Below are 13,125 nucleotides of genomic sequence, written 5' to 3'. Positions count from 1 at the left end.
ATCACCCTTTTCTCCATCTAAAACTAACCTTTCCATTTCACTTGATTCAAACACCCCGCATCACTCAGCCATGTCTCGATCAGGCGGCGGCAGCACCACCCTCTATGTCACTGGCTTCGGCCACGGGACTCGCGCGCGCGATCTTGCCTACGAATTCGAACGGTACGTTTAGCACGCAGCGGTGATCGATCATATCATATACCACGTCCTCTTCGGTCGATCGAGATACCCCATCATGTATCGCGCTCATCACACCTGGTCGACGCGCCGATGTACGGCTGACGACCGTATACCCCTTGGTCGTTCCCTCGCCACGCACCTCACCATTGCACATTGACCGGTTCGATTCTAACAACCCTCGAAGATACGGACGTCTTGTCCGCTGCGACATCCCCGCTCCTCGATCTGCATCCAGCCGCCTGTAAGTGGCACTGTCGTCCCTTCCGCCTTCAACCACTCATCCCCAGCTAGGTTTGCTTTCGTGGAGTATGAGAACCGTCGCGATTCCGATGACGCATACCATGAGATGCACAACAAGCGCATCGGCCGTGACGATATCTTGAAGATCGAGGTGAGTCATCTCCATGCCGTCTTACTAGCAAGCGCTTATTGTTGGCAGTGGGCCCGCACTCCTCCTTCCGCATCGTGGCGATTCGATTCCGGAGCTGGAAGGGACCGTCAAGGTGCCGACCGTGGAGACCGTGGCGCCGGTGGAGACCGTGGCGCCGGTGGAGACCGTGGAGACCGTTCCGGTGGCCCTCCCCGCCGTGACCGCTCTCCCCGCCGTGGTGGCAGGAGCGTCTCTCCTCGCCGTCCCCGTGGTGGTGACTTCTCCCCTCGCAAGGACGATCGACGTGAGCGTGACTACGAGCGCCGCGACCGTGACCGATCCCGAAGCCCCATCGATGGCGACCGTGACATGAAGGATGTCCGTGACCGTGAGGACGAGCGCGAGAATGGCGTCAACGGAGATGATAGGAAGCGTGAGTATTGGACGGAACCTTTTGCGGACTCTCTAATGCTAACAGTCGATGAAGCTGTTGAGTCCCCACCCCCCGCGCACGATGACCTCGACACAGCCGAGTAAATGTGTGTTGACGCAGCGTGGTCTCAGTCAGGAATGTTTCTGCCAATCCGACTTGCTCACCTTTAGCCTTGTCGTAGTCCTATTTATGGATGGAGCGATGGCTCAAGGACGGGTTCACAGGAACTCCACGGGATCAAAAGTTCGGGATCGATGGGACGGGTTTTCATTTCCTTAATTTGAGCAGACCCTGATTCAAGTCAGGTTGCAACTTCGGGTTTTAACAAATTGATTAATCCACAGTTCGACGGCGAACGAGTCGGCTCGAGCTCTTTCGGTTACTACATGTTCGCGGTATCGAATATCCTCCCTACGTACTTCAATCCACCGTTCCCCGATATTCTTACCTCGCCCGAATTCGATCGTGAAGCTTTCAGTTTCTTCTTTCCACGCCCTTCGCCCTATCGCCCTATCGACCTCCCTCGTGACTTCGTACGTTAACATCGATTCGTCGCCCACGCTGCGCCGCCCACCTCGCTCACATCCGTCCCTGCCCGGTGCCCTGCTACATATATACTTGCCACGACTCGAACTGCGACCTCGCCTCGCCTTTCACCCACGCCCATTTCGAGCTTCATTGCTGTATCTAAGACGGGTTTCGGACGACTTTCGTTAGATCGTTCTATGGTTATCAACGATGGTAAGTGAGCCTATTCCGGTATCCAATTCATCCAACAGCAGTTCTTTCATTATGTCTTATCCTGCTGCGGGCGGAAGGCACATCAAGGCAAGGTTAGCAGATGTCAGACATGGCAAGATGTTGCAATGTACGGAGTAGATGGCGTCAGATTCACTTGATGATCATTCGAAATTGATAAGAGCAATCCTTAATTTTCCAGATAGAATGACAACGTGAACACCATTGAATGTACCCATTTATGAGTCCCAGACGCAAGCCTCATGCCTTATGCTCAATGACCGCATCTACGTAAGAAGTACCGTGACGAATTTTGCTCTCCTTACTTCTCCTCCGGTTCATCAGCCATCAGCGCATTCCTCTTCTCCACGATCCTCTCCTGTCTTCGCTCCCGGGCCGCCTTGGTCTTCGCCCTCTTGGCGTCCATCTCCTCCTTGAGGAGTCGCTCACGGTGGGCCTCGGCCTTGGCCTTGTGGATCTAATCGTGGGTGAGCAAGTTGAATAAAAGTATTGATACGATGATGACTTACGTGCTCCACGAGGGCACGCTTGTGCTTGAAGGTGTTACCCTTGCTCAGGTGGTAGAGCTCGTGGTAGAGGTGCTTGTCGATCTTCCCGCTGGCACGGTACTTGACGAGCAATCGACGAAGGACACGGAGACGTCTCATCCAGAGAACGGCACTGTGATCAACCATTAGCCATCCATCCTTTCTCCACTTCATCCCCTCCAACAACCCAATATTCATCGGGAAAGACATACCTGGGCATCCTCGCGTCCGCAGTACCCTTCCTCTTTCCGTAACCTCGATGACGACCGATCCTCCTCGCCTCAGACAGGGCCCTCGCGCGCGACCGCGAGTGCATGGTGACGGGCTTCTCGATGATGAGGCCGTCGGCGACCAGCTTGCGGATCGTCTGGCGGGAGTTGGCATTGCTGATCTCGCTGACTTCGTTGGGGTCGAGCCAGATCTTGCGCTGGCCGCAGCCGACGACGGTGGCGGCGAGGCGCTTCTGCGTCCGAAGGTTCGTCCTGTGGGGGAGGATGGGTTAGCGGTGTGGTCATTGAAGCGAGGGGAGAGTCGATTTTCGGGTGTTCGCGTTTCGAGAGGGGAGTGGGCTTCGGTTTTTGGGGCATCGGAGACTTGGGTATCTCGCTGGAGAGGCCATAGTTGATGGAATTGGTTGGGGAACTTACATCTTGCCTGTATTTCGGACGCGGTGACGGTTTGCAGGGTGCTGAGTGATGGATGAAGTCTTCGAGATGTTGAGGTAGATTTCATCGTGGGCGGAGTGGACTGGTGCGCGCTAGCCGAATAAGCCGTTTGGCTTGACGCCTTGACGCCTTGATACCTTGACGCCTTGACGCCTTGACGCCTTGATGTTAGACGTTGCGGCCTTGGTGCCTGGCCTATCCAACTGCAATGCAACACGCAATTGAATCGCAGTCAACAACGACATCACACATCACCCATGCCCAGGCTGACCACCATGCATGGACTTGCAATGCATTCCAGCATCTGCATGCGGAGGTTGCGGGATTGAACTTGATTCCAGAGTTTGAATATGAATCTCCTACATATGATTTGAAGATTTGATTTGTCTATTTTACGTTTTCTTTCCACTCCTTCATCATTCTGTACCAATTGTTTTTTTCCGATATTCCCGGATTCCTGCTGGCGATTGAAGGGGCCTAGCAGGTTGCCTACATCGCTGCGTTGAATCACATCTGCCAAACCCGTCTTTCAAGCACTTGATCGAGGTGATATGTGGTATTAAATCTGCCAGCTGCCCGGCAAGGCATAAACTTCGCTCCGTCCTGCGCCGAAGAGTCATGAACCGTTCTGCCAATGGGAGTCGATCTCCCAAACGTCGACGCATACATCGACCAAGTGTACGTGGATTCCGACGGCGAACTGCTTTAATTACATCCACAGCCTATTGACGACCTGCAGATCCGTCAAGCTACTTTGATCCTTCCTCGAACGGGGGAAAGAGTTAGAAGGGTCTTTACTCTTCAATCACCTTCACCTCAACCGACTCCTGACGATGGACCCGGGTTACAAAACGGTTATCCATGGTCGACACCGACCAGTTCCGGTGGTTCACCGTCCACCTGGTCTCGTATTAATGATATCCTGCTGAACACATGGTCGATATGCGTATCCCCCCTCGGCCAAGGGATCCTGAAATGCTCCCTAGCATATCTGCTCGGCAGCATGGCCACTTTCGTCCCGCCCATCGCGGCGATCCTGGGGAAGAACGACGGGAAGCATATCGCGGCGACGGTCACGGTGTACTTCCACCCGGCGCGATCGGTGGGGAGCATGATCCAGGCCACGATGCTGGCGTTCATCGCGTTCCTGTACGCGGCGATGATCTCGTTCTCTAGCATGGCGGTGTCCGCGTTCTTCGGGAACAGGGATATGATGGTCCTCGGACATGTCCTGGTCCTTATCATCTTCTGCGGTGGTGGATTGGGGTTCGTGGGTTGGCTGAAACAGAGGATGGGGAATCCGCTCGTTAACGTCGCTTGTTCGCTGACGTCGCTAGCGATTATCACCGTTCTGACGAAAGAAGGCGCCGTGCAAGCGGCGATGTTCTCCTACGAGAAGGTTTTCCAGGTTTTGAAAATGGTGCTGATGGGCATCACTGCGTCAATCACCATCAATTTGTTGGTCACTCCGAGCTCCGCGCGGACGGAATTGCGTAAGCAACTGGTCTTGGCCACCGACTCGCTGGAAGATATGTTGAGAACGATCACGAGGGCATTCCTGTCCGGAGAAGACGAGGCGACGATGCAATCATCGTTTGGTGCTGCATCATCGCAGTTCAAGAAGACATTCAGCAAGATGACCACGACCATCCAGGATTCAGCCTACGAACACTACCTCCTTGGAACTGCGGCCGAGCATCAATTGATGGTAACACTCATGAACTGTGTCGAGCAACTTGCCCAAGATCTAGGTGGTCTTCGTGGAGCAACCACTACCCAATTCGCTCTCCTCAATCAGTTCACCAATAATTCCGGCTACAAATCGCCCGATATAGGCTCCCCACTCCTATCTCCTTTCCGAAATGAGACATCATCCCTCCTCTCATCTATCGGAGATCTCTCCGTCATCGACGAAGAGCCACACGAAGGCAGTAATGGCCGCGTCCCCGAGCTGTCCGTCCCCGCCGGCCCTCCTGAGATCTTCTCCTACTTCATCGCCCACCTCGGCCCGCCGATGAAGGCCCTCGCGTTCACCATGAAGGAGATCCTGCGCGAGCTTCCCTTCCGCACCACGCCGCCGTACGAGATCGAAATCGACCATAACTTCAAAGACAGTCTGCGGGATGCGATGGACCTATTCGCGCAGGCGCGGAAGGAGGCGCTGGATCGGATCTATGATAATAAGGGACTCTCGATCGCGTCGTCGACCGAGATGGCTGCGGACCTGGAAGAGATTGCGGCGAGCTGTGGGTACTTCAGCTCGTCGCTGCAGGACTTTGCGGAAGATCTGATGTTGTATCTAAACGCGATCGAGGAGCTGCAGGAACATCTGGAAATGGTTGGTGGGCCGCAAAGGTCGTGGAGCTGGCTTTTGATTCCGGGATTTTGGTCGATGTTCCGACGCCGTCCGAAAGACGAGCTGGGGGACGAGGAGCAGCAACCGCTTCTTACCGAGGAGGAGAGGAACGAACAGGAACGGAGACCTACACAGACAAGCGAGCAAGTACGAAAACCCAAGCGGACGCTTCGAAGTCGGTTGGAGTGGCATAACATCAAATCGTCGTTTGCGGGCGCGGTTTGGAAGACACTGTCGTTCCTCGCCCGGGAAGACGTCAAGTTCGCCGTGAAAGTCGGCATTGGCGCCATTCTCTTCGCGATGTGGTCATTCATCCCCACCACGCGGCCGTTCTACTCCCATTTCCGGGGAGAATGGGGGCTACTGTCATACATGCTTGTATGCTCGATGACGATCGGAGCGTCGAACACGACGGGACTCCATCGATTCATCGGCACCTGCGTGGGAGCGGTTCTCGCCACCCTCGCATGGATCGTGGCCGACGAGAACCCCTTCGTTCTCGCCATTTTAGGTTGGCTAGTATCCTGCGGCTGCTTCTACCTCATCATCGGCCGCGGCAAAGGTCCGATGGGCCGCTTCATCCTCCTCACCTACAACCTCTCTGCGCTCTACGCCTACAGCCTCGCGATCCAAGACGAAGACGAAGACGACGACGACGAAGGCGGCATCAACCCGGAGATCTGGGAGATTGTCCTCCACCGTACCACGGCGGTCATGCTCGGCTGCGTCTGGGGTATCCTCGTCACTCGCTTCTTCTGGGCCATCTCCGCCCGCCGCAAGATGGTCGACGGCGTCGCCGTCCTCTGGCTACGCATGGGCCTCATCTGGAAACGCGACCCGCTCTCCCTCCTGCAGCTCGTCGAGGGCGAGGACGGTATTACTATTACCTCTGCCGCCGCGTCCGCAGCCGCGTCGTTCTATCTCGATATCCGCGAGGTGCTACATCTAAAACGATATCTCGCCCGGCTCAACGCGCTCAAGGCGTCCGCGGCGCACGAGTTCGGGCTCCGCGGTCCGTTCCCCGAAGCAACCTTCACGCGCCTCCTCGACAGCACAGAGCGGATGCTCGACGCCTTCTACGCGATGAAAGTGGTGATCACGAAAGACCTCAAAGCGTCGCGCGGCGAGGCGGCGGTCCTCCAATCGACGACGGAGGAGCGCGCGCACCTCTCGCAGCGCATCAGCCACCTGTTCAGCGTGCTGGCGTCGTCGATGAAACTGGAGTACCCGCTGAACGACACGATGCCGAATCTGGGGCATCCGCGGGATCGGTTCCTGGCGCGGCTGTATCGGGTGTGGAACGAGCGGCGGGGGGAGGGGGTGTTGCGGGAGGAGGATTTCGAGTTGTTTTATGCGTATGCATTAGTGACGGGGCAGGTGAGTAAGGAGATTGAGCAGGTGGCGAGGGATTTGGAGGAGTTGTATGGGGTGTTGCAGGAGGAGTCGCTGAAGTTGGAGTAGGGGTTGCTGGAATCGATCTTGGTACTTGGATGGATTGGGTGGTATCTGGGAATCCTTTGAGAACTATTCTTTGCGAAGGAGCTGGAAAGGCGAATATCGAAGCTAACGGAATGATAGGCTCCTTATCTGAGACCATGTATACTTATTCCATTATCATACCAATCAATAGTAGCATAACCTATTGTAATATCCTAGACATGTTGGCTCATGGTGTTCAGTGAGACATGAGTGAATCATAATTTGTAGCACAGACACAGAACCGGAGGGGTCGCTGACTCAGACACCAATGTAAACAAACGCGTCCGTCGCGCCTTCCCTGGCCCCAACACCCACCCATGCGCCAACACCACAATTTGTCCGTCTCCTTGCGGAAACGCGAGAGAGTATTACGAATGCATGAAATCCCAATCTCCGAGACTAGTAACTAATAATAAAAATTAAATCAGAAGGTCGATTGATCAGCCTGTGAAACCATTCGCAATGTCCGCAGCAGAGCTAAATAGTGACCGAATGAGACACCACACCTTCCATTCTGGTCACGTTCAATAATGTGCACAACAACGAAATCAATATTATCAGAAATCCATATTAACAGAAATCCATATCTCTGGAAGATCCGGAGACTCAATTGTATGTTGATTTCCCCACACAAACTTCAAACAGATCGAGTCTGGTAAACACGCGGACACGTCAGAAGCAAAGGCCAGCGAGCGACAATTGGATTTGGCGGCTGTATCCGTGTCTGTGGGTGTGTGCGTGTACTTGAGCTGACCGTTCACCGTTGGACCCTTTTGGCCGCCACGGCTGCACATCAACGTCTTTCACTCGCCATTTACACCAACTGAATCTCACTTTACTACTACCACCACCACTATATCATCACCTGTCCACCTCCATCGTTGACACATCCACGCACACACCTATTTATTCAGTTGCTTGGAAGTTCATCTCAATTCACCCGATTTGTATCAGCAGCCCGTCATCCTGCCGATAACCTCTCCAAGACGCCTGCCTACATTCACGACGCGTCCTATCACTTCACGCTCACGTTCACCCGACTTCCCAACAGCTTCATCGCTGTCACAAGGAATCGCGAGCCCTTTGGAGATGACATGGAGGAAGTTTCCAGCCATCACAACTTGACCGTCACTTGACGCGCTGTTCCTGTTGTTTTGACATCGACATTTCTACTCTATCACTTCCAACCCTTCCAACCATTTGGCCATTCCTACTCCCTCGGTGGACACTGACGTCTCCTCCTCTCCGGATCTAATCAACACCATGGACTTCAACTTCTCCCCCTCCCGCGAAAACGGAGCCACTCTCCATGCCCCATCACCAACCCACCATCCCCACGACCCCAACCTCACCCGCATTTCCTCCATCGACAAACTCCGCCGCTCCCTCTCGAAATCCCCCTCCAAAATCTCCCGCCTCCACCTCTCCACCCACTCCCCAAGCCGCACCCCCAACACTCCCACCTCCTTCTTCCTCCACAATCAGCAACACTCCACCACCCCGGCCTCCCCCAAGTTCCGCCATCTGGAATTCACCGCCACCCCGATCCCCGACACGCACGCCCAGCCGACCGCCCGCAAACCGAAATTCAACCTCCGTCGCCCGGCCGCGCTGCGGTCGCCGCGAACGCGTACATCGCCGCAGAGTCCGCTGCGCACCGCGCTCACCGAGTCGTCGAGCTTGGGGAATGTGAAAGTCGCGCCGCACGCGCAGCAGCACGCCACACTTGGGGAGGAGAACCTCGATCATAACATGACGGGGACGCAGACGGTGGTGGACGGGAGTGGACCGCCGCAGCCGATGAAGTTCGAGATTCCGGGGTTGAGGTCAAGTGAGACGCCGAGACCGAAACCGGACTTTTCGCATCTAAACCATAGTCATCGAAGTAGCCCGTTGAAGCGCGGGGATGGACATGTCAATTTCGATCAAGCTAGCACGGGAAGTCCGGTGGCGAAGCGGAGGAGTCTGCACGGGGCGTCGTTGGCATCTGACTTTGATGTTTTCAATCAAGATTTCGGCTCTACCTCCACTTCAAGATCACCAAACAGCCACGGCAAAGATTTCGACACAATCGATTGGGCGCAACCCGCCACTCCTATCAAGGTTTCATCACCTCGGCGATCTTTATCACTTCGTCGATCGACCATGCAACAACGGCAGTCCCAGTCCCACGGTCCCTCCCGAGTGAAGATGCTCGATCACAGTTCTGGAGAACCGCTTCTTTCTGCGACGGCTGCCTTGAAGGCAAAACAGCGCATGTCACTGGATGGGTCATCGCTTGGTGGTGCTTCTCCCCCTCCCAAGCCTGGTTCGCCATTCACCAGTTCTCATCCATTCGAGATGTCCCAACCAAAAACAAAGTCGACGTCTTTGGCTTCACACCTCCCGCATCCCTTATCAAAAGCCATCACCGCTTCTTCATCCAATTCGAGTCTGGTCAGCGAAGACATGTCCCACCAGCCGGCTATGTTCCGCCCTCCGCCCCCTCCAGCTTCTACCACCGGTTCCAACGCAAGCCAAGCCGAGAGCTTCTCTCGATCTCTCCCCATTGGCGCATCCCGTCCGGCCGCCGGCCGCGTCCAGAGTTTGTTAGCAGGAAACGGAAGGAATCTCGAGGCACAGGGCCAGGCCACTCCTGATTACAAGAATGCCAAACCCCTTCCAGGCGCGTTCATGTCGACGGGGCTGATCTCAAAGAAACATCGCAACGTGGATGTGGCGCCTCCTGGGGGTATAGGAGGCTACCAGATGCCCGACACGCCGTCCAAGCGAGTCTCGTTCCCGCCGCTGCGGAGTTCTCCTCACCCGATCAACCGTGCGAAACAGCGACATGAGTTCGGGACGCCGAGTACACCGTATAGTCCTCATATGACTGCCGCTTCCCCCGTCTCGTTTGGAAAGGGCGTCAGTATCTTCGGGTGTCGCGAATCGCAAGCACCGGGACAGAGACGTGCTAGCTTTTTGAGCATTGATGGTGATGATATGGGCAATTCTCCAACCGGGAATATGGATAGCCAGTCCAGCAACGACGAACTTCCTCCGACCCCAACCAAGCCCAGCGGTGAAGGGAGTCGCCGATCGAAGGAGAACAGCTTGCGAAGTAGCCTATTTGGACGGCGCACCTCACTTGGAGCGGATACGTTTGTCGCACCCACGCAGACGGACGAGCTGTCACCCGAGAAAGATCGATTCTGTAAGCCGCACACTCCACTCAACCCACTCCGACAATCTTCTAACATGACGCGCGATTCAGCAACTCCCCCCAACGGCTCTGAGTCCGGCAGACGTTCACCGCACACCCCGCTGGCCGATTCCAGCTTCGAATTCAACCGCCCGTCCACCTCGATAGGCATCCCCAATGACGCGGAGAGTAGCTTTTCCCGCCGCGGACCCCCACCCGCCACACCCACCGCTCCACGCGAGAACGGCTTTAACTTCAGTTTTGGCCCAGGCCACGCTGCTGCGTCTGTCACGCAAAACGACGTCGACACCGCCCTGACCTCCCGCTTCGACATCGTCACCCTCCAAGGCAGCGGCGAATTCTCCCTCGTCTACCGCGTCGAGCGCCGCCCGGGGATGCTCCTCCAATTCTCCAGCCCTTCGACGTCGCTGTCCCCCGTGCAGAATGCAGTGTGGGCGGTGAAGAAAAGCAAGCGGCCGTACTCCGGGATGAAGGATCGGGAGAACAAGTTGCGGGAGGTGGAGGTTCTGCGGGCGTTGCGCGGGCATGATCATATTGTGCGGTTTGCGGACTCGTGGGAGTCGAAGGGTTATTTGTATATCCAGACGGAGTATTGCGAGAATGGGAACTTGAAGGATTTCTTGACACAGGCCGGGTATAAAGCGCGGTTGGACGATTTTCGGATCTGGAAGATTTTGTTGGAGTTGTCGGAGGTATGTGCATTCTCGGTTTTCTATTTGATCTATTCTACGAAGACATTCGCTGACCAGATTTCAAGGGCATCGGCTACATCCACACCAGCAACGTCATCCACCTCGACCTCAAACCCGCCAACATCTTCATCGACTGGGAAGGCGTCCTCAAAATCGGCGACTTCGGACTCGCCTCCTCCTGGCCCGCCCCCCGCAACATTGACGGCGAAGGCGACCGCGAATACATCGCCCCCGAGGTTCTCGCCGGCCGCTTCGACAAGCCTGCCGACCTCTTCGCCCTCGGCATGATCATGCTCGAGATCGCCGGGAACATCGTCCTCCCGGACAACGGCGCGTCCTGGCAGCGGCTGCGCGCCGGCGATCTCCGCGACCTGCCGAGCCTCACCTGGAGCGAGGAAAGCATGCTGCCGCGCGACGCGAGCGGCGACCCGATCGAGGCGAGCAGTCCGCGCGCCCAGAGCTTCCACGCCGATGCCCCCGTCGACGCGACGCCACGCACGCGGCTCACACGATCCTCGCACGCGCGCGCCCACAGCGAATCGCCCCGGGCGCCCCCCGCACCACAACTCCGCCCTTCGCATCTCCCCCACCCACCCCCGTTCATGGCGGACCCGCAGCACGCGGAGTCGCTGGACGCGCTGGTGCAGTGGATGATCGCGCCGGAGCCGGAGACGCGGCCGACGGTGGATGAGCTGTATTGTCGGGAAGGGGTGCAGTGGGTGAGAGCAAGGAGGCGGGCGGGAGCGACGGTGTATGAGGGGAATTGGGGGCCGGGGGATGGGGATGGGGGGAAGGGTGGAGGGGATGTGGATATGATGGATTTGGTTTAGACGAGGGAAAGGGATGTGGTTCCGGATCATCGGTCATGAGGTTGGATTCTCCAATGGCAGGCGACGTGGCCTGCGTGGAAGGCGTACCCGAGTCGTTGCGTGATGCTGTTCGAAGGAACAGGTCACGTCAGGTCATCCTCCGCATTGTGGCGCCGGCATCATTTGGTCCGGCAAGCGACGTATCGGTGGCGTCGGAGATGGCACGGGATGTGGACATGGTGGCATTGGAGCGGGTTGCGCTTTGACAAACATCACGCATTCAGACGTTTGTTCACCCACAACAAAAGCAATGACGGGACTCGATCGTCTCGAGGAGTTTTTTACGGCAAAGATGGCTGGGTTTGGGAATGGGGGGAGTACTTTGTATCATGGATGGGTGGGATGGGTTTCGGGACTACTTTATGGGATGGACGGAATGGATGGAAGAGGATTGTTATGACACTTGATGACGGATGATTAGGTAGAAATGGCATGGGATTGAATGAATCTGAAGTCAAGGAACAACGGCTATGTTGTCTTATGCAGGGAAATTTGTTTTGATGTTGATGTGCAGACTGTAGTGGATGGTGTCCCTGCGGCCTGCACAGCTGTACTGGTGTGGAACTCTGGATGGATGGATGGATTACCTATCCAGTTGAGTAAACAAAGAAACAGGAAACCTCCGGGGGTGAAGAAATTGATGGTCTATACCACACAAAATCTAAGTTCTGAATCGAGCTGCAACGACGCACCCTTACATTAAAAGGCAGATTTAAAGGTCAAATTATATTTTTAAAGTTAGATCTACCTACCGTAAGAGTCTGAATTAAATTACCCTTTTTGATGGTTATTATTTTGCGGGAAGAAAACGCTGTATGGGCCATCAATTTCTTCACCCCGGAGGAAGGGGCATGTATGCCTAGTTGCCTGAGGCATGACGCAGATATATACCTTTGTTCTCCGGCGCGCCAGACAGACCAATACCGCGTTCCGTTCCTATTCGCTGGCATCACCTTCGGCTTGTGGCATCACCTTGTTGGCTGCTTATGTCTTTCCTTTCACCACCCATACCTCGCTCCGTCAACTTTTCCGAATCCGCCCATTTGCTACTGTCCTAACTACCTTTGACCGCTCCTCCAATCCTCTGTATCTCCGGTTTGTCGGCTACTTTCGTGCCTAGAGATCTCCTGCCATGTCAGCGCACTTGGCCCTGGTCCTCCTCCGTCCCCGTCTCCTGGCGTCATGACCCCCAATCCGCTAGTCGAACCGACAGCAGTAGCAGCAACATCGAAGCAGAAGAACAAGGACGACGACTCCATTATGCCATCCAGCAACCCTTCCACTGGGCCATCGCCACGTCCAGATGGCTCACCCGATCGATCAGAGTCAGCTCCTTCCACATCCGTACCTCCGTCCATCGCGACCTCGAAACCTCCGACTTCCAACCCCGTACCCCCTTCGTCCATCACCTCTCACCCATCCTCGACCACGACCACGACCAACACCGCCCTCTCCACAATCCCGTCCCTCAACAACCCAGGCTGGACCTCTCCCCGCACCCTCAGCTCCCGCGACTCCTCCCCCATCCGCCCAACTCGTCGCCAACCCACTCTCTCCAACACCTCCCGCCCCATCCGCTCCGCCCGCGACAGC

At 56.0% G+C, this 13,125-nt stretch overlaps 5 protein-coding genes across 5 annotated transcripts in view; 4 read left to right on the top strand and 1 right to left on the bottom strand.

Annotated features, from left to right (window-relative positions):
* Positions 1–88: 88 nt before the first annotated feature.
* P152DRAFT_377275 (uncharacterized protein) lies at positions 89–1,087 on the top strand (the record flags this gene model as incomplete). The annotated part of the gene is made up of 6 exons (XM_033675646.1): positions 89–162; positions 365–421; positions 472–571; positions 620–677; positions 744–983; positions 1,038–1,087. Coding segments are annotated over 6 exons (579 nt in total), but the record flags the coding sequence as incomplete, so codon positions are not given.
* A 770-nt stretch (positions 1,088–1,857) lies between these two features.
* Positions 1,858–2,946, bottom strand: P152DRAFT_460085 (uncharacterized protein). Its single transcript, XM_033679822.1, has 4 exons — positions 2,917–2,946; positions 2,482–2,751; positions 2,252–2,402; positions 1,858–2,199 (listed from the first exon to the last, which is right to left on the bottom strand). Coding segments are annotated over exons 1-4 (579 nt in total). The 5' UTR covers positions 2,919–2,946; the 3' UTR covers positions 1,858–2,043.
* Positions 2,947–3,190: 244 nt separating this feature from the next.
* P152DRAFT_483520 (uncharacterized protein) lies at positions 3,191–6,946 on the top strand. Its single transcript, XM_033681951.1, has 2 exons — positions 3,191–3,612; positions 3,674–6,946. The coding sequence occupies exons 1-2, from the start codon at positions 3,553–3,555 to the stop codon at positions 6,749–6,751; spliced, it is 3,138 nt and encodes a 1,045-aa protein (XP_033532424.1). The 5' UTR covers positions 3,191–3,552; the 3' UTR covers positions 6,752–6,946.
* A 1,095-nt stretch (positions 6,947–8,041) lies between these two features.
* Positions 8,042–11,442, top strand: P152DRAFT_364299 (kinase-like protein; the record flags this gene model as incomplete). The annotated part of the gene is made up of 3 exons (XM_033675407.1): positions 8,042–9,869; positions 9,954–10,663; positions 10,729–11,442. Coding segments are annotated over 3 exons (3,252 nt in total), but the record flags the coding sequence as incomplete, so codon positions are not given.
* Positions 11,443–12,714: 1,272 nt separating this feature from the next.
* P152DRAFT_450785 (uncharacterized protein) overlaps positions 12,715–13,125 on the top strand; it is a gene marked incomplete at both ends in the record, with an annotated part of 2,911 nt that continues 2,500 nt past the window's right edge. Inside the window, one exon of the mRNA XM_033678188.1 lies at positions 12,715–12,921. Coding sequence (XP_033532422.1) covers positions 12,715–12,921 — 207 coding nt within the window. The remainder of the gene's footprint in view (positions 12,922–13,125) is intronic.

This window comes from Eremomyces bilateralis (assembly GCF_010015585.1).
Source record: "Eremomyces bilateralis CBS 781.70 unplaced genomic scaffold P152scaffold_16, whole genome shotgun sequence".
Taxonomy (NCBI): Eukaryota; Fungi; Ascomycota; class Dothideomycetes; order Eremomycetales; family Eremomycetaceae; genus Eremomyces; species Eremomyces bilateralis.
Note: the sequence above shows the minus strand (reverse complement) of the source record. Positions and strands in the feature narration are given on the sequence as shown.

Bases quoted from the DNA above. Each gene is read 5' to 3' on its own strand.
- P152DRAFT_460085 (XM_033679822.1), bottom strand. The intron at 2,403-2,481 runs GTATGTCTTTCC...GGTTGATCACAG, and splicing joins GCGGACGCGAGGATGCCCAG to TGCCGTTCTCTGGATGAGAC. The intron at 2,200-2,251 runs GTAAGTCATCAT...ACCCACGATTAG, and splicing joins AGCGTGCCCTCGTGGAGCAC to ATCCACAAGGCCAAGGCCGA.
- P152DRAFT_483520 (XM_033681951.1), top strand. From the start codon at position 3,553: ATGAACCGTTCTGCCAATGGGAGTCGATCTCCCAAACGTCGACGCATA. The intron at 3,613-3,673 runs GTACGTGGATTC...GACGACCTGCAG, and splicing joins GACGCATACATCGACCAAGT to ATCCGTCAAGCTACTTTGAT.